Here is a 24,091-nt window from a genome sequence, read left to right on the forward strand (position 1 = left end):
TGAACCGTGCACAAAGAAGTGTCACAAACAGATTTATTATTAAACTTTTAAACTGCACGTCACCTACTTTGTTGCTAACTTGCGAAATAACTTTTCATTTCCCATGTGCTTGTAGGGTAGGTCTGGAAATAAGTTTTGGGGAAGTCAACAGCTAGAGAGCAGCTTTTCAACATCTGCCTTCACTGCTCTCCTGAGCTAACAGTAATTTACTGTTGCCTGAGAGTGACAGCTTCCTTCTGATATTTGAAGTCTCTGTGCTTGCCTGGACAATTCAGCTCAACAATACAGCCCTGCTGCTCCAGGTCTGTGAGCAGGTTATGTCTACACAGCCTTGTACACACAATTTTGGAAGGCAGGTTTGAAAACTTGCCATCAGAAGCTCAGGTAATTATTTTATTTCTCTCTGGGTAATCAGCTCTCTAACGTGACTTGTGCCCTTTTAGAATTATTTGGTGCTTGAAATGAAATTTCAGGTAACCACAGCTGTGAGAAAATGTGCCTCAGGCTCGAAGCAGACGGGGAAAAGGGGAAGACTAGGAAAAATAGCGTACTGGGGAGGAAGAGGAGGTATGAGAGAGCACCTCAGCCAGAAAAGTCAATGTACAAGCTTCTCCTTGTGCTGTCCACACTGGGCCAGAAGTAGGGAGAGGTTGTTCTGTTTGCTTCAAATAAAAAACCTGAAATTTCAGATTTCATGGCTCAGCAATCAAAAAAACCCCACCCAACACTGAATCACCAAACTAAAAAATCAAAAATCTGAACAAAAGGGCAGAAAGCGGTGAATTCCCTGGGTTTTCAGTGCCAGCAGACGCGGTGCTCGGACTCACCCGACTCCCGCGTCCGGCCTCTGACGGCCTCGCTCCAGGGCCCGGCCCCGATGGCGTTGAAGGCCTGGACCTGCAGCTCGTACTCCGTCCACTCCTGCAGCTCCTCCAGCGTGCACTCGCGGGCCAGGCGGTCGGGCAGCACCTTCAGCAGCGCCGGCGAGGGCAGGTCCACGCGCCAGGCGCGGACGCGGTACCCCACCGACTCGGGGTTCCCGTTGTACTGCGTGTCAGGCAGCGGCTGCCCGGCGACAGAAAACACAACGTCCCCGTCAGGACACACGGCCAGAGCTGGGAACTGACCCCAGCTACTCCTCAGGAGGGGACACATGGGGCATCAGAAAAAAAAGAGACAACAAAAAAACCCAGGACCCAACGGTGATAGAACAGCTGCAGTACTGTGTTAATGAGTGTCACTGACAAAAATCTCAATGGACTGCCACAATTGTCCGTGTTTTTGTCTCTAGGTTAAGGGACAGATGAGTAACAAAGAGCAGGATTATTGTTCCCCCTCGCCATAGGGTTCTGTTCCTGAACCCACGTGCAGGCCATAGCAAGACAAAAATGATCAAGAGGTTGATTTTCTAGTTTATGCTTTGTGATCTCTAGGCTTCTCTCCTGCTTGGAATTTTTCTTTTTTAATTTTGAGCCAAGTAGGTTTGCTCACAAAACACCCCTTTGCTCTGGGTGTATCAACAGAGATGATATGAATACAATATATTTCAGAGCTTTGTGATTAATTATGGAAATGAATGATAAATTGCTGAAGCATGTGACAAATTCATTTATCGTACATTTTTTGCTTTTTTTTTACTGACTCTCTGCCTACTCATTTATCAGTAGAGATTCATTCTAGTATTCTAACTCCCCAAGCAATTTCAGAGATTAAAATATGAAATAATTAGCCTACTTCATGAAGTTTGGAGTTTTTCTGCTGTAAAACTAACTACACCATGCCACGGATGGCTGAGATTCAGTTCTGATTCACTGGGAAAGCTGGATACACATTAACATTTCACAGCTTAGAAGACTCTACCCCGCAGGCATGCAGGGCTAGAAGCATGACCCTCGTTCTGCAGGAAGGGAGGAATCTCCAGCTCCCAGGGGAAAACAGATTCACCTGCAGGTCTTGAAATAAAAGACATTAAACACTTTCAAATATTGATGTTATTAAGCATGAAAAGCGTTTATCAGGTCATTTTTAGCTGCGGCTGTTGCTTCTCCTGAACCCTGCAGTTTGACTCATGGAAAACAGGTTTTCAGGCAGCACAATCTTCATGTTTTAAAGGCTCTTAAAACAACCTGGAGTTAATTTTGACGGAAGATATGTAGGTCTGGATACAGTACCAACGTGGGCATGATATTGACACAGAAAAGCCATGGCAGAGTTGTGTGGGGCCTCTCAAAGGAACTGCAATGGCTCTTCTGTGCCTATGAGGTGACACCTTCAGGCTTCAGGTTTTGGTCTGGCAAGGTTCAGCATTAAGTGCAGTGTCCTGTTGAGAAACTCGAATTATTCCTTTCCAACAGGAGAAAAACCCTCTTGTTCCCAGCCTGATTTTGACTTCCAGCCATAATGAGTTTATGCATGGAAAAGCTAACATTTGGGCAAAAGGAAACCTGTGCTTCATCAACTTCACACCACAGTAACCCCGGTGGAAAACTCTGCCTAACAGGGGTGAAGAAAAACCATTCTGGAGCAGGTTAATTGCCAAGTAAATCCCAATGTGTCAACTCTGCAGGAAACTGAGATGGGCAAAGGGGCACGGCGATGTCAGCAATTGCCGCATCTTCGCAATTAATCATTTATCTCTGCATTTTAGCACATAATTCCACACCGATTCAGCTGAATCTAATCTTCCCACAGGAGTGCCAGCCTCGCTGCTGCTGCACCACAGCTCTGAGAACCGCAGGATGCTGCCCATGGCCGGGGTGCACCTTCTGGGCACCGTTTTGTACAGAGCAAACAAGCGAGGCCTGGAAAGCGGCAAATTGGCTCGAGCGCCCCGTTCCTGCCCTACGTGTTGACCCAGACTGTGGTCCTGGAGCTCCTCAAAGCCAAGCTTTTACACACAGCCACATTCCCCTGATGAAGTGGCAGAAACAGTGGCAGTAGGCAATTTATTTGATTAATAGGCACTTAAGGCAAGGCTCAGATTTCCGACTAGTCGGGAAAAGGAAACAATTTGGCTGCTGCTCCTCTGCGCTGAGCGCGATGAGGAGGAGGAGGCGCTTCGGGGACGGCTGCCCTGGCCCTGGGGGAGCAGCCCCATCCCCACTCCCATCCCCACATCCCCTGAGCTGCTCACCACCCATCGCAGCCACAGGCTGGTCTCGCTGGCCGTGCGCACGGTGACGCTGCCGGGGGCCACGTCCGGCGGCGCCTGCAGGGTCTGGATGACCCGCGAGGGTTGGCTCAGGGGGCTGGGGCCCACCACGTTCACCTGCCGCATCCGGAACCTGCAGCGAGGGGGGAAAAAGCAGCAAGGGCCACTGTCAGGGCTCAGGGAATGATCCCTCGCTTCTCCTGGGAGGGAGGACGGGTGGAAAAATACAAATTAGCGGCTTTCGAAACGTTCCGCAAAGGTCGCCGCGCGCGGGTCCCCTTTGTATTCGCTGCTGAATGCTTGATGGTGACTGCTTTCAGATCCTCTCAGGTATTTAAAAAATGAAAATGAGATTAGCTTAGGGTGTATTAGAAACTTAGGTATTTGTGTGAGAAATTTATGTTAATTATACCAAGCCTGATGAGCTTATGCTGGCAGTAAGTGATTTTCTCTGGTGATGCTTACACAATACATTCAGAAAGGTATTAAAATATCAAACTTTGGATAGTCTCATTCCCTGTCAATATAAAAAATATACTGGTGATAACATTTCCCCTCAATTACGCGTTGAAAGGCTGATTTATCCCTGTGCTGCATTTTCAGCCTTCCTGCACAAGAAAGATTAAGTTATTTAATATGGATATGCATCTTTAAAAAAATACCCTGTCTGCTTGAAACCATCTCTTCTACAATAGAAATCCTTATTGGGTCACAAAAGATTTAGGGAAATCTGTTTCTACAAGGAGGACCACATAATTAAAATGTGCTGTATTTCAGATACTCTCACCCATCACAAGCAACTGGAAGCACCCAGCACTTGCACATAAATACATGACCTGCTCATATTAAACCCTTAATTTTTGGACCTAATGACAGAGCTTGGGAAAAGGATGAACCAGTCAACACAACAGTGTTTATTTACCTGCTCTGATCTCTCTCCAAAGTGCACTGAAGGAAACACATTAAACAAATACTGTCCTGATTTCACCCTCAAACACTAGCCCAAAATATAGGAAAGAAGAATGGCCTGTAAAGATGTGCTCTGATAATCAGCTCTCACCATGAATTTCCTCAGTGAGCAATGACTGAAGCTGATCAGAGGACAACAAATCCATTTGGCAACAGCTTTCTAGGTTTCAAAAAATTGTATAAAATTGGTCAAGACTGAAGCAGAACCAAAAAGTTCCTATCTGTGCATGCAGGAGAGACAAAAAATAGGCAAAATTCAAGGAGCTGCCTTGAAATGAAAGAAAGTCAAAGGGAAGTGGAAGTGTGAAAGATTTCAGCATAAATGGGACCATTCTAGAATTTAATGAATACAAGAGGAAAAATGAGATATAAGAATAAAATAAACCAAAAAGTTTAACAACTGCGAGAAAACAATCAGCCCAAATTTCTCATATTCTTCAGTATTTGCTATCCCCAAAATGTTTCTCCATGCACCTGTCTGGGTGTGCAAGTTTTCCTTATTCTGCATGGACAGTGGAGGTTGAACTGTGGTACAACCTGCACTTTCTTGCTCACCCCTGCCTTTTCAGCTTTAGGATCTGTCTTTATGAGGACAGCAAAATCCTCTTAACCTGAAGATAATTTTCCTAAACCTCCGCACCAGAAATCTCTACTTAAGTTCAAAAAAATTTTCAAAGACCTTTTAGTAAAACTTTTAGCTCTGGAAGATGAGGTTTAAAACACTTCAGTGGAGAGTTAGTGAGAAATTCAATATGTTCCTAGGTTTGTGACCAAGGGAGGAAAATTACATGCCAGCACTGAGTCAGTTGTAAATTACATGAGCCCTCCTTGGTTGCACCTACTCCTGGCTTACAACAGCACATGGGTTAGTTAATAGCCCCTTCAGCCAGCACAAAATGGACAAGTTTCTAGAGTGCTGATTTAACATTTGCCACTGGATTTCCTTTCCACCAATCTCTACATTAGCAAGCGGGATCATGAAAGCATTTTTCATTAGAGCTGAGTACCTCAAATTCTCCAGTCTTGTCTCTACCACAGCATCAGTTGGATTGGATTGATTTAAAAATCAATCTCGTTTAACTGGGGTGCACCCACAATGCAGAGTCACCTCAATCAGTTTAGGCATTGCTTATATCTATTAAGCTTAACTTGGTAAATTCCTATAAACAAAGGTTTCATCTAACTGATGTTACCAAATTAAGTTAAATCAATAAAGAGATGTTTAAGCTGATGCAAATATGTAATTACAGGTTTGCACCAGTTTAACTACGATTGATTTGTCACTGGCTGATGTTCCACTGGTGCTCTCTTCAGGGAGGGAAGTCACAGGATAGCAGTTACTTGTCAAAGCATCACACTGAGCCCCTGAATTTCCTTCCCAATGTTATCAACTGGATTTTATGTGAATTACAGTTAACAATATCAGATTGGTAATTTTAAGTATAACCTATGAAAACAGCAAAGCTTTTCCCTTTTGTTCAGATTATAAAACTCAGCCAGATGTTTCTGAATAGGAAAGCTGCTTCATGCTGCTATTTACTCTTTTTTTTTTCCCATGTTGCAGAAAATTACCTGCTGTTCTTACCTGTAATGAGTGTAAGGAGTGAGGTTTGGTACCTCCAGCATCTGAGCATCAGGTTCATTCTCCACCTCGTGAAGAATCACCCATTCTTCTTCATCACCCAGCACACCAACCTGTACAAGGGAGAGGTTAGAAGGAATACAAAGTAGGTTATATATATGTAATACATATAACCTCTTTTACAATGTGTGTCATCACAGCAGTGAAAGCCCAAATGCTGTTAAACACATTTTCCAGTTAATACTAATTTTTATATGACTAGTTATTTGTAAAGAGAAAACCCAGCCAAGTTAGCCAAGTCTCCTCGTACCTGATGGGACTTCACGGGATCCTGTGATAAGATCCATTCCAGAAAAAACACCATGAGACCAATAATACCCTGTTCAATCTTCCTGCCACAATACAAAAGTATCAAGTAGTAATATAAGAGAATGAAAAATAGCCTTGATAATAACTCGCAGGAACTGATGCATACTAAGTAAGTCTCAATGGAGGCAAAATGCCATGGAAATGAAGACAGAGAAACAAGAACAAAGTCAAAGAACAAAAGTGTTTTAACCTCATCTGCTGCTCTGCACTTAGACCAGACTTTTCCATGAGCAACCCTTTGTAGCAATTAATCACAACATGTTGCCCAACACGGGCCCTCAGCCACAGCAGAGTTAGAAAGGACTAAACACTGCTGAGAATTGAGCATTGCTTCCTATGCAGCTTTCTGGAGATTAAATGAAGATGAATCAGGACTTAAAAGGAAACCAGCAGGGAATGAGAGAGGCCAGAGCCTGACCTGGAAGATGCATCACACATGGGCAGGGATGTGCTTGAGCCATGGGAGGAGTGTGGAGAAGGGGAGAATGGAAGGGCCGGATGGCTGGGCTTCACTTTGGAGATTTGCAGGTGCTGAAACCCAGAGGAGCTCAGGCAAGGCCCCTGGAATAATCCCCCAGCACTGAGTATGTTCCTCTGGTGTTCCAACCCCACCACAAAGGGTGGGTGCAGCCCAGTTCCCTCACCCTGGAATCCACAGTCAGGGGCTGAAGGGTGGCAGGGGGTACCTGGGCAGCTCTTCCCTTCGGTGTCTGTTCACAGATTTAACATCCATGAAGACACCTTATCCCTTTTTAACCTACTGACACTCTCTACTCCCACAGGCTGCTGTGGCAACGCATTCCAGAAGCTCACAACCCACTGTGTAAAGAGCCATTTCCTTTAATCTTTTTAAAACAGATCCCTTGCAAGTTCTGTGTGTGAGTTACAGCCACAGACACTGTCAAACACTCGACAGGCACCACAGCCCCAAGTATCTCTCATACCCCGAGTACTTCAAATAGAAAATTAGGTTTCATTCACTCTTTTCTTTTTTTTCTTTCCCCCTTCAGAAGAAGCAGCCTGATTTATTTATAGATGTTTTAGTTCTTCGCTCACCCAGGACTTGATGTGCTGCATATTTATGTTTGTGCATGAAGAAATGACACAAAGAAAATTAGGCCAGGGAAGTGAGTTCTGCATTGCACTGTGGAAAGAAGCCTCTCTGATCTTCCCAGCACAACACTGATTCCATGGAGGATGTGGCTGGACAGGTCTTGATGGGCCTTTCAGACTTGTTGGGGGATCAAGGTCACTGCCATAGACTAAACAGCATATAAAATAGATGGGAGTGAAAATTATGGACCTTTTAAAATTCCCAGTCCTAACTAAGCTCCATAAATTGTAGTGAAGCCCATGGATGTGGAAGCTGAAGGGAAACAAGTTGAGATGGGTCTGCAGGGTAAAACAGAACACCCCTAAACTGAACCTGGAGAACAACAAGTTGACGAAGAGATTTAAAAGAAAAAAAAGCCCTACACAAACAAAGAAAGGATGAGAGGGTTGATTTCAGTCAAGGAACCAGCGAACACTTTTTATTAAATGAATTTTCTATTAATAGTGTAGGAAGTTTATAGTAAATGCTTATTTTTGCAAATTTTGCATGTAACAGCATCACCTCCAAGTGCTGCAGTAATTGTATAGCAACAATCCACAGTGCTCTGGAGGCTGCAAATAATCTCCAGTGGTGACTAAGTTGTCTTTTTTGTATTCTAAGAGCAGTAAGAGCTTTTAAAAATATTTCTTACCTAACAAAATAATGAGAAAAACAAAAAAAAAGGCCCACAGGTTGCAATTGCTGTGCAGAGCAGGAAAATCATTAGTACACATTAGGGACCACAAGGCCCAGCAGGGCTGACATTGCCTCAGTGAGACATTTTCTGGTGGGCTGCAAAGGTGGAAATATTAAGGATCTTGTACTAGGTCTGTGTTGCTCAGAAGAAGTTCCATTGATTTATTTAATATATCTATGGATGTATTTTCAGAAGTGAGCCTTAGAAGAAAACCTTCAGTGATGGACTTTATATTTTTAACTTCCCCCAAAATCTATAGCAGATTCCAAGTTTCAGGCTGAGGAAGGAAAAGGAAACTATTTTTGCTGAAACACTCTGATGTCAGATCAGAGGAAACTTATCAGCTTCAAGAATCAGAGTACAAAGGGATTCCCATGGGGCAGAAAGAACCACGGGCAGTGGTTGGGATAAAAGAGTCCTTTGAGGGGCAGGAGAGCCCACTCTGAGCCGCTCTGCAGAACATCAAGTGAAGTTAAAGGCTTTTCTTTCTTGTAGCTGTTTTTTTGGATAACAGTGTATGCACACTTCAGAGCAGGATGGTGTTTGTTGACAGATCACACACGCTCGTGGGTGCTTTGTTTTGGGAGGCAGATGAGGCACCAGCTGCTTTTCTGTTACCATCAGCAGAAAAACTCCTCCAGGAACACGCTCTGCACCTTCCCAGTTCCCTGTGCCACGGAGCAACAGCCCCCAGGGACCCCAGCACTGCCACAATAAAAACACCTCTGTCCCCTGAGACACTTCATAGAACGCTCAATAACCATCAGCCATCACTGCTCAGCACATATTCATTGCCATCCTCAGCTGCTCCCAAGGCAATACATCCAATAAAAGGCCATATTCCTTCATTATTGCAGAAATGAGACAGTGTAAAACAGCATTGGGAGTGATGTCAGAACCTTTTACTTCCCCATGCATTAGTTTCTCCATTTCTTAAAAGGAAAACGTTACATATTTTATAAAATGACTCAACATATTCTGATGGAATGCACTGCATGAGCAAAGTTGCAGAATTCTGACTTTAAAAAGAAAACCCAAAGCATTAAAATTTGGCATAAAGAATCATGTGTATAAGACAGAAACGCCTCCAAAACTTCAGTTACGAAGTACTAACTGCAGGAAAGGAAAACACAACACTCCTGTACATTACAGAGGTAGCCCTTGTCCTGCTATAGTTCAAGATGTGCCAGAGTTTTCGTTTTAGAGGTCCATAACTCACACATTTGAAATCTCTTTGGGAGAAATTCGGTTCAGGGGATGTCAGCCCAGGTGCAATTTTTTTTCTTACTAAATCCTTACATCGATTCAGCCATTTTTGATTTAGAGATTGTCAAGGGCATAAAACTGTCAGAGTTTCAGACACTTTATTTACCAGCTCTGAAGTGAAAACGACACCCAGAGAACCACCTGGTGCAATGGATGAATCCTATCTGGGTCACTGGCTTCACCCACAAAAGCCACACAAATTCATGGCTAAAGTTGCAACTTCTTTCCCAACTCACAGCTTTAGAAGGCAACACAGAGATAATACTTTAAAGGTTTTACCACTTTGAAACTCTGCTCCTGCTCACCATGACATTCATACAAAAACCTTTCTAAAAACAGCAGAAAGGTTTTCAGCAAAAACTCTCTATAGTAGCCCAAACACTCATGGCTCCAGGAAATGTGATGCCTCTTCAGAAACAGCTTTCAGCCATTCTGCAGGTCTTGTGCTGCCTGCAAATAATGTTAATCACCAGAAAAACACACCTGACCAGGCAGAAATGACCCCAGATTCTGTAATCAGCTCAATGGTGTGGACTGAGCCCCCACCAAGGCACAGCCAGGGTGAGTTGAAAATGAGTCATCCTCAAGGTCCCTTCCAACCCAAACCATTCCATGATCAATTTAGACACATTTTTCCTGAAAAAAAAAAAAACAATCCAGGAAAAATCCAAGAGAAGAAAAACTGGGCTGCAACTGTCAGAGAGCACAAACATGAAACTACATGAACGCCAGCAGGGATTTGCAGTCATTCTTGGCTGAAAATTGCAAAAAAAAAAAAAGTCAGCAATATATGCTCTAACTGCATCTGAGAGGACAGGATGGCTGGAAGGATTTATTGAAATTCTTTGTAGAGGAGCAAGTTACCTGTGAGTGTCAATGCCACAAGTCAGGGGGACTGCTGGTCCCTCTGAACAAGTGTCAGTGGAACCTTTATATTGCATTTGAGCCTCATCCCTTTAATTCATACTCTGTGTAATACTAAAAAAATGTTAGAAGTATTTTTTAAAAAGGATTGGTACATTTTTGTATTTCTCTGTTTGGAAATCCAGTTTCCTCCAGTCCTGAGTCTAGATAAAATGATGGAAAAGAAACAATCTAATGATTTTTAAAAAATCCTTTCAAAAGTACAGAATGTACCTTCACTAGAAACACAGAAATGGGATTTTTAATGCTTGATATTTCAGTATCTACCAACAGTAAACTCTTAAAGACTTGATCTCCTCTCATGCTCATTGACATAATTGAGAATTAGTTCCACAGTGGCTCCCATGAATTTACACCCAGGAACAAAAAGCAGAAACCAAGGCCAGATGCACAAAAATTTCACGTCAGCTGGAATTCCCAGCTGTGTTTCTCATCCAAATTGTTCATGAAGTATAAGACTTCAAAAATGGCTCTCAGCCAAACTGGAGCACTTGGAACATATTCTAGACCTGCCCTCACCAAGGAAGCTTTCTGCCAAATAAAGGAACAAAGAAGAAAAACACGTTGGTGGCAGGTTGGTTGTGTTTGTGAATACAAAACAGCTGAATTTTGTCTGTAAGGACTCAGACATTGAGAGTGAAAGGTAAATTCCCAGTAGAGATGGAAGAGAAGACTCAGAATTATCAGGGATGTCCAAAGCAAAGGTGTTGCCCAGCTTACAGAGGGGGAGGGACACAGATGAAGAGCCCAAATCACAGATTAGTGTTTTATAGCTGAATGTCATGCTGTCCCTTGGCAATGCCATCAGCTTTAAAATCAGAGTGTGCAAAACCACCCCTTAAGTGGCTTTTAATTTAATGCCAAGGCATGAAACACTTAACACTGCTATTAAAAGCTGTGCATGGGTCAGTGAATGAAAGATCCAGAAGGACAAAACCCCTCCCTCCATTCCAGTATTGTACAACCACAGCCCTTCAATCCAACCCAGTCCTAAGGAGCAATTATGGTTGTCCATGCTAAAATACAGATGTTGCAACATCAGCCTGCACCCCAGCATGGAAAAATCCCAGCTGAGAACAGACCACATCAAAGGCAGAAATGGAGACTGGGGTGGCACTGGCAGCATAAAACGATTTTGCAAAAGCTCTTTTAAAGGTGGGCAGGTCCAAGGCAGTTTAGATCCAAGTGGAGAAAGAGGCATTCCTGCCCTTATCTCTGCTCCCAGTCCATGCTCACACCCCCTCCCCTCACAATGATGTTCTGATCACACACAGCCTGTGCAGAGTTGATCTGTCTGAAAATCATTTGGTCTTGGCTGGATCAAAGCTCACAGCAGCTCCAGGTCTGATCCTGTGCCAGCAGACACAGGAGGAGGAAAAGTCTTGGTAAGTGGGAAAGGGAGAGAGAACAGGAACAGGACAACCAGAGCTCTGCTTTAGATTGGCTGAAAGTGCTGTGAAATTGCACTTTGAGAGAGAAAGAGTTTGAGAGGAGTGCTGGCAGAAAGGGGCTGTGAACAAAGGATTATATGCAGCTGTCATCCTGGAAACAGGATTTGCTATATCCTTGAGGACTCACCAATTTCACTGCGTGCCTGAACTGATTTTCATTAATCAGGTGAGCAAGAGTTTTTATTTCTTCCTGAAATCCACCAGGAGCAACATTTCTTGTTGTGCTGAAGCTGAGCAGTGAGGTGTGGTGCAGCAGAAACTTGTAGGGTTGCTGTGGTTAAAAGGACTGCCCAGATTCCTCAAGGACTTGGCTGTGCTCCTTCCCCGAAAGGAGCAAATAATTCCTGGATCTGTCAAAACCAAAAAACCCTGGGCTTTTCTAGTGATGCACAAGATGTTGGTGAGGGTTTGTGAACAAGAAAGACCCTCCCTGCACAGCAAGGACTGTTCAAACCACTGTTGGTACCCAGGGCTCTTCAAGGATGCAGATGAACTTCATGGTAATTACCACTGCAGTTTTAAAGCATTCTAATTTACTTCACTTCAGCAGCATCCTGTAACTCACTGAATTAACAAATTCCTACCAATATCAATGCGGTGTTCCAGCAGGAAAATGCTCCTCAGAATGTGCTAAGCCACCATATTATTGGATTTTGGTGTTTAATTCTGTAATATGCCATAATGTGTATATAAATGGCACAAAATGTACCAACTTGTTCACAACAATCTCATTACCAAGTGAAGTGATTGTATCAACATGTCTAAGTGGTGACGGTGATTTAAGAAGTCCAACATTTGGTCTTAAAAACAGATTATAGTATTTATAAAGACCTGTGGGAGGAAAGGAAGAAGCAAAGCTCATCTGTCAGGAGAACAAATGAGGAATATATAACTCCTCCAAGGCATAATGACAGCAGAAAGAGGGATATTGTTTAAAGCTGATGGAGAAGAGAAATCATCCTATTCATATCTAGAGGACTGGATACAAAACCTTGATATATTCCATTACAAGATAGAAAAATACACTCAATCTCATGAATAATGGTATCTTTACTGTTCAGTGCAATTCTTCCTATACTTCTGAATATATGAGATAATAATTCCAAACTTTTGAAAAGACACCTCACAGAACCTGAACACAAGTTTCAAATCCTTTTCAAAATAGAAAGATGGACTAAAGCTCTGCTGTGCGTGCTGTTTATGGTGTACCTGGTGTTGTTTTGAACATAAACAAAACCCCATGTGAATTATTTAAAGGATAAGCATTCTCACATACATAATATACACATATATGTATACATATATATTATATATCACTTTTTTCTGTTGTTCTTCTGGACAGAAGTCCTAGCATTCATTTGACCCTTTTCTCCCTGTCTCAGACAGACATTTCTGAACTGAGCCCCTCAGATCTCCCCTGAATCCCAACCAACCCCCTGGACAGCAACTCCAGCATTTACAGAGGAGCTCTGCTCCAAAAATAAGCAAAAACTGAAATCCCAAGAGGAATTCATTAGTTAGGCTCTTTTTAACCCCCCAGAATCTTGATTAAGATAATTTTGTCAGGGACATACTTGGCCTTCCACTATCCACTTGGAGATGGAGGTTTTGCCATCGTATCCCGGGCGGAATTGGAGCGTGGCAGAGCGAGGGCTGATGTTGGAAATCACCAGGTTGGTTGGAGCACCTGGAAGTTCTGGAGAAACAGAAAAATAAATGAGAGGTAGAAACATTCTTTGTCGGCCTGTAGCACAAGCTGACATTCAGTTTCCAAGGGAAAAGGGAAAATTTGCCCCAGTTGTGGTTATTTTTCTTTTATTTTTGGCAGAGTTTTACCCACAGCATTACTATTTCTGCTCTCTGGGCATGCACCACATTGTTACAGTTGAGAAAAGAAAGAGCACATCTACAGAATTACAGGTACTGTTTTAGAGAAGCTTCCCAATGAACAAACCCTGATGGTTCCTGGGGGAAGGCACTTCCCAGCTCCATGTCTGCCAAATCACCTAATTCCACTGAACTTCTGTTTCCCCAGAATTAAATTACAGTAATGTTTATATACTTAGAGGACATACAACTACAACTGGAAAAACCTCAAAGTTTTGGGTAGTGTATTAAATGTTGACCTATAATATCTAGGTTTTCCAGGGCATTGCTAAAGCCTGATTAAAGTAGATTTTTTTTTTCAATTCCTGTAGCAAATAAAGAGGGTGACCTCCTACGAGGAAAAATCTGAAGTCCCAATCAGATCTTTGCCTCCCATCAGTCAAGATTACAGTGGCATTTACATTTTTAATATCATCTGAATTAACAACAAAAGCAAGTTCAGGAAAGAGATTAAATATAGAGTGTTTATAATAAATTCTCAATAGTTACCTGCATTAAGAACAAATGGAAATAACTATTATAATCAGTAATTATGTAGTGGAAGGTCTCCCTGCCCATGGCAGGGGGTTGGAACTAAATTGTCTTTCAGGTCCCTTCCAACCCAAACCATTCTGCAATTTTATGATAATGCTGCACTCTGTGCAACTGCAAAAGGCCAAAACTGGGCAGGGTTTTGGCATATATTTCAGATATGCACAAATAACCAGTATTTCTTGGTTCTTACTTCACATTTGTGGGAATCACGATCGATCAACTAACCCTGCCCAAGTGGGATAATGCTGTTATCTGGCAGGCACCCTGCCATCAGATATCATGGCATTGATCCAGTCTGCAGCTTGTCATAATTATCTACGATTAGGGAACAGAAGGGCAAACATACTTTAGGACACACAGAAAAGTTAAATAATACTGGGGAAGGGAAAAATTGGATTCCCTCAGCGATGAGCAATAACTGCTCCATTTTGGAAAATTCTACTTCTGTAACCTCTGTATTAACTGAAACTGCTTATTTGAGGGATGAATTGTTTAGTTTGCTTTTTACACTGGATGGGGCAGAGTGTAGAATTTTAAAAAGAAATATGAAAAGGGTAAATGTACAGGTGCCCAAATGGTAACTCAGACAATGTGGGACAGAACTGCCTCCTCCCAAATACTTTTTCAGGCCAAAACTTCAAATTCTTGTAAATAAGATTTTAGTTTCACTATACAAGAGAAACACTCATAGTTGACATAAGCTATGTTACTTCCACAAGAAAAATCCTTTCCCTTTTAATATTACCCAAACTCTGTTTTTTGCCCCAAACCCACACTTTCAATTGATTCAGGCTTCATTTTGATGTCACTTTGTAAATGTCAAGAGATTCTGTATTGTATCCACTTTATTACTTTGTCCATTCCATTGTCATACCCACACATTTTTTTTTGTATTTGTATTAACATCCTCCTGGAAATTTCAAACTGCAAATATCTTCACAATAACATTTCAGTCTGTTCCAAAAATTAAACCCAAATTACGCGGCAGAGAACTCCAGTGCTTTACGAATAAAATAACTTTTATTACCGCTGAACTGCAGTAACCCTTGACCTTTGGGACGCAGAAACACCAAGAACCAGCAGGTTTTGTTTTGTTTGCTGCGTGCTGACCAACCTGGGGGCACTCCAGAGGAGATGGTGGAGGAGGTGACCCAGCCGCTGCCCTGGGCGGTGACGGCCGCCACCTCGATGGTGTAGGTGGTGAGCGAGGACAGCCCGGTGATCTTGTACTCCAGGGTGCTGTTGGACAGGCTGCGGGCCAGGCGGGACTCGTTCCTGCCATACACCTCCCAGGAGATCTGGTACCCTGCAAAACAGATCACCCACAGCTCAGGGGGGGCAGCAAGAACCCAGGGAATTCCTGCGTGGGCTTGTGGGCAGTGGTGATTCCTTGTTCCTTATGCCATTCCTTGTCATCACCTTTTATAAACAGAAAAAAAACCCCCTTGAAGTAAACACTGGCTAAAATACGCAAGTATTTTAAAAATATTGTTATTTCCAATAAACAACTGACGCAGATAACCCACAGAGCATTATCTCCCTGTCAGGAGGACGTGAGGTCTCAGCTTTTTTTTCTGTGCTTGGTATGAAACGGCCTGGAAACCTGGAAATAACCTGACAGAAAGGTGGACTTTCATTCTGTGAACTCTACAAAGCAAATAGGAAGCAACACTGGAAAATATAACATCTACTGGAATATCTAATTAAAAATCTCTGTGTGCTTAGTAGGGCTTTCTCCCTTTGCATGCTGAAGTAACCTTCGGTGCTGCCTGTCCAGAAATACTTAGAAATCTGACAATAACAAGCAGGCAGGAACATTGTGGGAATCTTCTAGGAACTGAAAAACCTCTACTCCCCACCGCTTGTTCCTTGCAGAAATCCTTCAGCAGGGTGAATCATTATCCTTTCTTTCAAAACCATCTTGGAGCCAATGCATTGTCCAAAGCTGCACCTGCCCTGACCTCCATATTATTCTTCTATCATAACCAGACTTTCCTTTTTATCTCTTTGATAACCACTTGCCTTCCAAGAACTTTTGAAACTTTCCACTGTCTGATTTGCTCAATTTTACCTCCAAATCTGCTTGTCCTCCTCCTGCCCAGTCCCACTTTATTCTCATTTGAACCCATGTGAACCTCGCTGTGCCAGTCCTAGGAGAGCATGTCTGAAAAGTTTGCTTGATTGCCGCTTTCTTTGTGATTTGACTCAGAGGGTGAAAAAAAAAAATACACATAGCTCTTGAATGCCTGTGAAATTGAAGTGAGTGAAAAGGACTAACAGAAAGGAATCCCACTGAGTGAACCATGCACAAGGCAAACTGGCTAGAGAAACTCCCTACTGGGTTCCTGTTCCCATCATCTAAGATGAGGAATTCAGACCAGTTGGAGGGCTTGAAGGGTTTTTTAAATTTTTTTTTAAAAATAAAAAGACATGATAAGCTGATTAACATATATGAATTGATGTAGCAAAATCCCTCATGGTATTAACCAGCAAGAAAGCATCATCTCATGAGCCAAAAGTACAGTGAGACAAATATTTCTGCAAGAGTCTGAGAGGTGTGAGACGTTCTCAGTCCTCTCTTTTGAGCTGCCATCGCTGACAGGGATTCATCTTGACCTGATTTTGCATGAAAATGGGCTCAGTGTGCTCACACAGTCACTAATTATGTTTCAGGTGAGGGGGCAATGATAAAGGGAGGTGATGCTTCAACAATTCCAGCTACACCACAAATGCTCCTCCGACTTTGCGCTGCAGAGGGGAAGGGGAAAAACTCCTGAATGCTCATCTGGAACTGGTTTTAAACAATTATCTGAGTGGGAATTAATTAACTCAGTAATTCACTGATGTCTTGGAAACACTGTGGTGTTTTGATGCTCTTTGAATAGGCTTAAGAATCATTTGCCAGACCAGAGCTGATGTAGCACAGACAGGATTGTTATCTCTAGGAAGATTTTGACAAAGTTTAAGGGCTCTGTTGCCTGAATTAACAGAGGAGGAGCAGAAAGGTGGGGGCTGAGTGTTCCCTGTGTTTGATGCTCAGTCAGGAGGCACTAAGGAGTTCCAGACAGAAGGACCATCACAAGCCCCCTTTTCCTTCAATAACTGTGGGTGCAGCCTGTTCCAGACAATAAATAACCAGAGGAAGATAAGCAGGGGACTTTTAATGCTCCCTCTATCCATTTGTTGCTTATGGACAATAGAAATTGTCACTCAGCACACACCAGGCAATCTTCAGTGATTGAGATATCTCCTCTCCCATCTGGATAAGCTTAGGTTATACATCAAATGTTGGTGATTATTCTTTGGACATTTTATCTCTTTTCCCTTGTGACCACAGAAGAGACCCAGCTTTCCTGCCCATTAAGCACATAGTCCCTATGTATTTATTTTCTGGGGAAAAAAAGAAAAATGTTCACCAAGAAAAATATCCCAAGTTTCCATGTAAATTGAAGAAAAGGCAAAGAGGCAGTATTTACTGTCAGGGATTTCAGTCCCCAATGCATAGTTAAATTCCAGTCATATAAAAGATGAGAACAGAAAATCTGTACCTACACAGCGAGCAGACACAAAGCCAAATTCAATCAGGCATAACAAAAACAGATGGGGAAAAAAGTGCTGAAGGAAAGGAACAACAAGCACTGCACCTCCAAGTAGCACTCCAGCCACACTGAGTGGCAGATGGGCAGAACTCTGGGCCGTGGGGCTGGTGAGAACACACTGCCTGTGTTCCAGATGTGAGCCCCGCCAGAAACGTGCCTGGAGAGCACAGCTGGACTTCCCAGAGGGATTCCCCTGGCTCCGGTGTGAGCGAGGACAGAGAAGGTGCCACAGGTCCTTCCCCCATACTCTGGCACTCCACAAAACACTGCCTAACAGGGACTAATGACCAGAGGAGTTTCAGAAATAATTTTCTGTTGATGTGGAGTAAATTCTCTACACGAGAGCACTACACCCAATCACAGACTGTCCGTCCACATCCAGATCCTCATAAATCAATGTTTGCTGAGGGAATGAGGAAGATACTGAGATTTACAGCAAGAGTAATGGGCAATTTCCCAGAGCAGGTTGGCTGCTGGGCACCCCCTCCGTGCTTCCCTCCTCCCAGCGCCCCTGCAGGGAACAAGAAGGTCCAGTAAAGACATCAATGAGCAGAAATGATGAATAATTGCCTCCCTGAGCACTCAGATCTCCAAGCAGCCCTCTCTAAACCTTTGAGGTGCTCAGGGCATGAACAATTTTGCTGTGTTTCTATCCCAAATGCAATTTGCATCGTTAAGGAGGTTTCTTTTACCTTATAAACTCTGCTGGGCATTTTCACACTGGCGTTTTGTCATGAATGCCTTCAGTTGATTCCTTCTGAAACAATCTACCCCAAACACAACCTAGTCCCTCATTTGACTCCATCTGGTTTCAACCCATTCTGGGAGGGGGCAGCTTGTTTTTAGCAAAGTAATTCTGCAACACAAGCACAGAGCTGCTACCTGCTGCTTAGCAAGGACCAGTATTACATCATCCTGGGTGGAGGTACCTAAATTTAAGCACTTGAGCTTGCAAGGCTTTGGCCATCCTCACTGAATCAATACTGCTCTGCTTTCAGGAGTCATTAGGTTCTATTCTCAAACCACTTAAATCAGTGCATATTTCAGGCAGGTTTCCATGGTGGAGAGGCAGGAGATGATCTGCATGAGGACTCCACAAACAGCTCTGAGCACACAGCTACAAATGGTGCACGTCACAGATACAGAGAGGAAAACACTGCCAAGGGAAACCCTATCAAAGTAATTACACCTGTCAAAATGCTTCAGGAAATTAAACTGATATAATATTTCAGTGGTCAAGGGTCAGAAAATCTGATTTTTTAAACTCCTAAAATGCATTTTTAAAAAATGGTAACACAATAAAAAAAAAAAATAAACATTTTAGCACTCTACAACCAAAATCTTTTGATTCACATGAAATTATTTTCTCCCTTCCCAACCACCTTCAGTAATTTAAAATCTGGGACCTTTTTTGTGCTTCAAAACCTTGAAAACCTTTGTTAAATGGAATGTCCATCCTGTGCAGCTGCAATAGTTTCCCATCTGAAAACAATATTGCCTCTGTTGATAAGAACTAGAGGTTTCCTCAAGTATTTATACCTTCCTTTATGAAAAACAATGAAGTTGCTGCTGTTGTATCTACACTGGCATACAGTAAATAGATAAATAGCTTGTCAAATGGCAGACTCATCAAAGGGAAACAAGAGAGTTCTGAACCCTTGTGATGGTTTATAACAGATTAAGTAATGACATGCAAATTCTGTCACGCAGTCCGCAGCCAGACCACTTGATCACAGAGGAAGGATTCTGCTGATTTCAGGCTTGGTTTTGATTGCAAACCTCAGCAAGGCCCATCCAGACTTTGCAGCTGTGAGCTCTGCACAGGGACCCCCCACCCTTGGGGCAAAGGCCAAGCACTGTCTCACAAATTTCCAAAAATTCAGTAAAGCAGGTGGGGGTCACGGAGGATTTAACAAGACCAGACACCCTGTGGGGAGCTGATTTCTAACACAAACTGCTTTTCCAGTAACCACAATCATGAGCTGCCAGTAATTGGAGCTGTACTTTGTGTAACACTCCCTGGTGACATCTCAATTACCCAGAGGAGGGGCCAGGAAATCAGCAACAGCCCAAATTCTCCCTAAATGCTCCACTACACAGTTTTTCACTGCAACAACACATTTCACCCCCCACACACTGAATAAAAAAAAAAAAGAAAAGAATAAAAGCAGAGATAGCAGCTGATACCTGTGATGATGCCATTCTTCTCTACAGGTTCTTGCCAGCTGACCTTGAGTGAGGTGTCCAGAATCTCAGTGAAACTCAGGTGTCCCACAGCTCCTGGCTCTGGCAAATCAGAAAAGGAAAGCTGTTAATAGGTGAACCCACTTAACTGGGATCAGAGTCACGTAGCAGGGTTAGGGATGGAGAAATATGTCCCTGAGCCAGGGCTAAGGGAGGCTGGAAACCTCGGTGAGAGGAGAATGCAAGGTGGGAAGAAACACTCTGGCAATCATTTTGTCAATTATTTCACCCAATCATCATCCCAAGTGTGTGGAGATCTAGCAGCATTACTGTTTGTCCTCAAGGATACCTGTGAGGTGTTTGCCTGCCCTGTTTTGTGCAGCAACATCCCCAGCAATCCCCTCACCTGGAAAGAGCCTTTTCTCTACACAAGGTCACAGCAAGGACAGAGTCACGAGCCACTGCTTGGATAAATTCCCTCAAAACAACTCTAAAAATGTCCAACATAATGGCAACTGTCTTCTGTAAAATGAATACAAGTATGTGAAACTTTTTAAAGGGTTTTTATGATGTAGCTCAAGAGCTCTTAAAAATTTCAGCTCCCCAGTGTGCAATGAAAGAGCATAAAATGGAATGACTGTCAAAAATATGCCATCCTCCCTCAATTTTGATCTTCAAGGGAGACAACCTGACTGATTTTTGATCCAAATGCTGTTCTGTCCTCAATCGATGCACTGGAAAAAGGAGGTTTTGTTCACTTTATATTCACTGTGCTTCTGTCATTGGATGCCTGCCCGAGTATCCTCCAGCTTCACTGACATCAGTTGGCAATTTCTTGTCTGCAATTTCATGTTTTGTTTCCTCTTCAATTTTGTCCAGCCTCTAATTCCCCTCCAGCTATGACAAAAAAAGCCCAGATCCTGCCAGTAGGTCAGCTACAACCCCATTTGCAATCCTGCAGTCCCAGGGAGGAAAATTCCCAAACCCACTCTGCAGTACCCAGTAGTCAAAGCGCACAGAAGAACTGCTGAGCCTGTAGTGATCCCAGGAATGCCCAACAAGAGCATGGAATTATCACAGTTTGGGACTGTGGAGCTGCAGACATTGAAACCACACTAACAAAGCTTTGCTCCAATCAGCCCATGTAGTTGCAGCCCAATTTTAAAGTCATCAGGAAACACAGGTGCAGGTGACTCCAGGCCAGGACACGATGCTTGTGACTGGATGTCAGGTTTTATCTGACCTACAGCTTCTCAGCAAACAGATCCCTGTTTTCCTAAAGGATTGCCTAACTTTGCTATCCAGACAGAAAATGATCACCTGTGAACATGAATGACAGGCCTTTCAAATCTTTTTTCCCATCACATAAATCCTGAAGCAACTCAGCTTCAAGGAGTTCTCTGCCAAGATGCATTACACCACCCTGCACAGAACTTCTCCAGCACTGTGAAAACCCAGAGAGGCAATTCTGCAGGATTTATAAATAAATAAATCAACCCTGCTCATCTCTCCTGCTGAGGCTCCTTGCAGCATGTAGCTGGACACACCAAGAAATGTCTCAGATTATCTAGAAAATACAATGGCTCTCTCTTGGTTTATGTTTCCCAGTGGAATTCTCTTGTGTTTAAATCAGCATGGGATCCCAACATTTCCCTGAGATAGCCTTGATAAGACAGGGCAATGACTCTGCTCCTGCTCCCACTTTGTGGAAAGTATTTAAGGTTCATTTCTGCAGCCTTTCCTTCAGCAGAAATATGAACAGCCTCTTTCCTCTTCCCAGCTGATTACTTTTTGTGAAATCCAAGGAGTTTTGTATCTTGGTTTCTTATCCTTCTGCAGTCACAGAGATCAACCACGGGCTTCTACTGTGCTGAGAGGGGGAAAACAGGTAAACTCAAACACATTTACAAATCATCACTGGCTAAAGCTAAAGCTTTTTTTCCTTAGGAAAATGGGCAAAAAAGCTGATAATGCACAGAGGAACACAATACATGTTTCTCCTTCCACCACACCTTTTGCTCCCACACACAAGTTGGAGTTCAGATTAGTGGCTCACACAGATTTCTGGTCCTTTAATTCCTACCTCTGGCAACCTGTTCTAGTACATAAAGGAGAGTAACCACACCAGGAAAAATCCATGGGAGAGTAATTTTCTCCAGGTTCCTTCAAAAGTATCTCATGAAAAATTGGATTAGCACTTTAGCCTCACTCCTGTGAATGTTAATGACAATTGGATTCTTTACGGGAACACTGACTAACCCAAAAGATCCCTATTAAGGCAGAGCAGTATTTCTAAAAACAATATCTTAATGGATGAATGAGACTTTTTATTCTGGTTTAAACCTGCAAATGTGCAGCAGTGTTTATGATCCTCCTGAAGCACTGGCCAGAGCCAAGATCACTGTGGACACAGTCAATTTATCTGCATCAGACACACGCTGCACTTGTTAGGCCCAAATATGTCCTGAGAAAAAAACTTTGGCCACAGAGACCAAATCTTTTTCTGATGCAGGAAATAATTTACATGCTAAACCATTCAGTTAATTTTATTTAATCCTGCCTCCAGTTTTTCAGGATGCAAGAAACTGCCTTGATCCTGGTTCTTTCACACAAACACTTGCCATGTAATATAGATGCAGACATTTTCAATTTATTGAGTAACAGCAGGAAACAATTGTAAATTAATCATTGACCTCCACAGGAAGTTCCAGTGCTCAGTTCCTAAGAAGATCAATTCATATTTATTTGGGTGCCTGAACATGGATTTAAGAGCACAAGGATTTGCAGACATAATGCATTACGTGTTGGCTGAACCAGACTATGAAGCTCTTAGCTAATCATCAATATAAAAAAATTCAGCCAGGTTTAGTCCAGAACGAAACAACAACAACAAAAAAATCAAATATTTGCCACAGGCTGGAAGAACACCCATGGAAAACTGGCTGGGATCTTCATCTGACATGAGGTCACACGAGAAGAGATCGATGTGAACCCAAGGTCAAGTTTTAAGCAGAGAGGTTTGAAATTTGGGTACTCACTGTCTTCCAGGGTGCGCAGGAGCTGGGGCGGGCTGCGAGGGCCGTCCCCTGGGGTGGTGAAGCACAGCACTGAGGTGTAGTAGCTGGTGAATTTCTTCAGGTTGGTGATGCAGCCGCTGTGAACCCCATGGAAATCCGGAGCGATGGTGACCACGGTCACACTCTCTGGAGCGTCCACCGGCCACGCCAGGAGCTGGGAGATTTAAACAGGGATGAGCTCTCATTAGAAGTTGTGTCTCTTTGGAATCAAAGTCCGTTTGGCTGCCAAAACCATCTTAATCTGATTGCAAAGAAGCAAGCAATGCTGTTAAACCACTGTCAGCTCTGATGCTGAACAGATGGATGCAGCGCTGTGACACTGGAGGGATGTCTGTAACACTCACTGCTGATGGGGACACACCGGCATTGCAATTCTCCATGGCTGAGCAATGCCAAAATTATGGCAAATCATTATTCAGATGACACGAGCCTTTTGTCTCATCAGCCTGGCCAGTCTCTGCTGCTGAAAGCAGACTGAAGGAACAAAAGTACTTTCAGTGCTACCCTGTCATAGATGCTTTATCCTATTTTCTTTAAAGATCCCACAGTCTGGGGAGGTTCTTGGGATCAGAGGGAGAGAGATGGGGACACACAGACCCTCCTCCCCTTGCCACAGCTCCCCCAGCACCCCAGTGAGCAGCCCTGCCTCACAGGCTGGGAGCATTACAAGCTCAGTGGACGGGGGACATCCACACTGTGAATGATTCAAGCGGTTCTGAAACTACAGAAAGAATAGAAAAACGGTTGTAAAGATGATTACTACAATTTTCAACACCTGAGTCCCAAAAGTTAGACTCCTGAAGACATTTTCATGCATTTAAAATAGGGTGCTTGTCAGAGGAGCTCAGTCTTGCAGGTTTCATTCATCTCAGTGGATGTTCTGGGCGATCAATATCTCTGAGAGTGCAATACCTCATGTGTAGGTACCTAAATGAGGACTTAAAAAATTCATTTTTGGCAAACGACTTTGAAATTCTGAAACAATTTTTGAAATCGCCTTAAAGGCTTAGGGGTCTAAAACTTGAAAGTGTTTATGAAATTTTTATTTTGTCCAAAAATCCTTATCATGTGGCTTACAGGAGAATGTTAAAATTCCAGGCCTGACTCACCATCTGTGTAAATTGTGCTACCTGTATTGATTTCAGGCTCATAAACATGAATAGATACCTGAAATTAATTAGCCATATTTGACACATTTAGCCAATGTCTAGAGCCTGATAACCAGAAAGCACAGTTAGGGGACTATTAGGAGTAATTTTGTTAGGAATATTTCATATTTGAGAAAGTGCACTTTACAACTTATTGAAA

At 43.0% G+C, this 24,091-nt stretch overlaps 1 protein-coding gene across 1 annotated transcript in view; it reads right to left on the reverse strand.

Annotated features, from left to right (window-relative positions):
* The window catches only part of SDK1 (sidekick cell adhesion molecule 1), a 385,562-nt gene that overhangs the window by 81,685 nt on the left and 279,786 nt on the right, over window positions 1–24,091 (reverse strand). Inside the window, exons 19-25 of the mRNA XM_084216867.1 lie at window positions 22,745–22,937; window positions 19,710–19,808; window positions 15,038–15,229; window positions 13,077–13,198; window positions 5,706–5,815; window positions 3,134–3,284; window positions 828–1,065 (exon numbers count right to left, since the gene is read on the reverse strand). Of these exons, the coding sequence (XP_084072993.1) occupies window positions 828–1,065; window positions 3,134–3,284; window positions 5,706–5,815; window positions 13,077–13,198; window positions 15,038–15,229; window positions 19,710–19,808; window positions 22,745–22,937 (1,105 nt within the window). The remainder of the gene's footprint in view (window positions 1–827; window positions 1,066–3,133; window positions 3,285–5,705; window positions 5,816–13,076; window positions 13,199–15,037; window positions 15,230–19,709; window positions 19,809–22,744; window positions 22,938–24,091) is intronic.

This window comes from Fringilla coelebs (assembly GCF_963513975.1).
Source record: "Fringilla coelebs genome assembly, chromosome: 16".
NCBI lineage: Eukaryota > Metazoa > Chordata > Aves > Passeriformes > Fringillidae > Fringilla > Fringilla coelebs.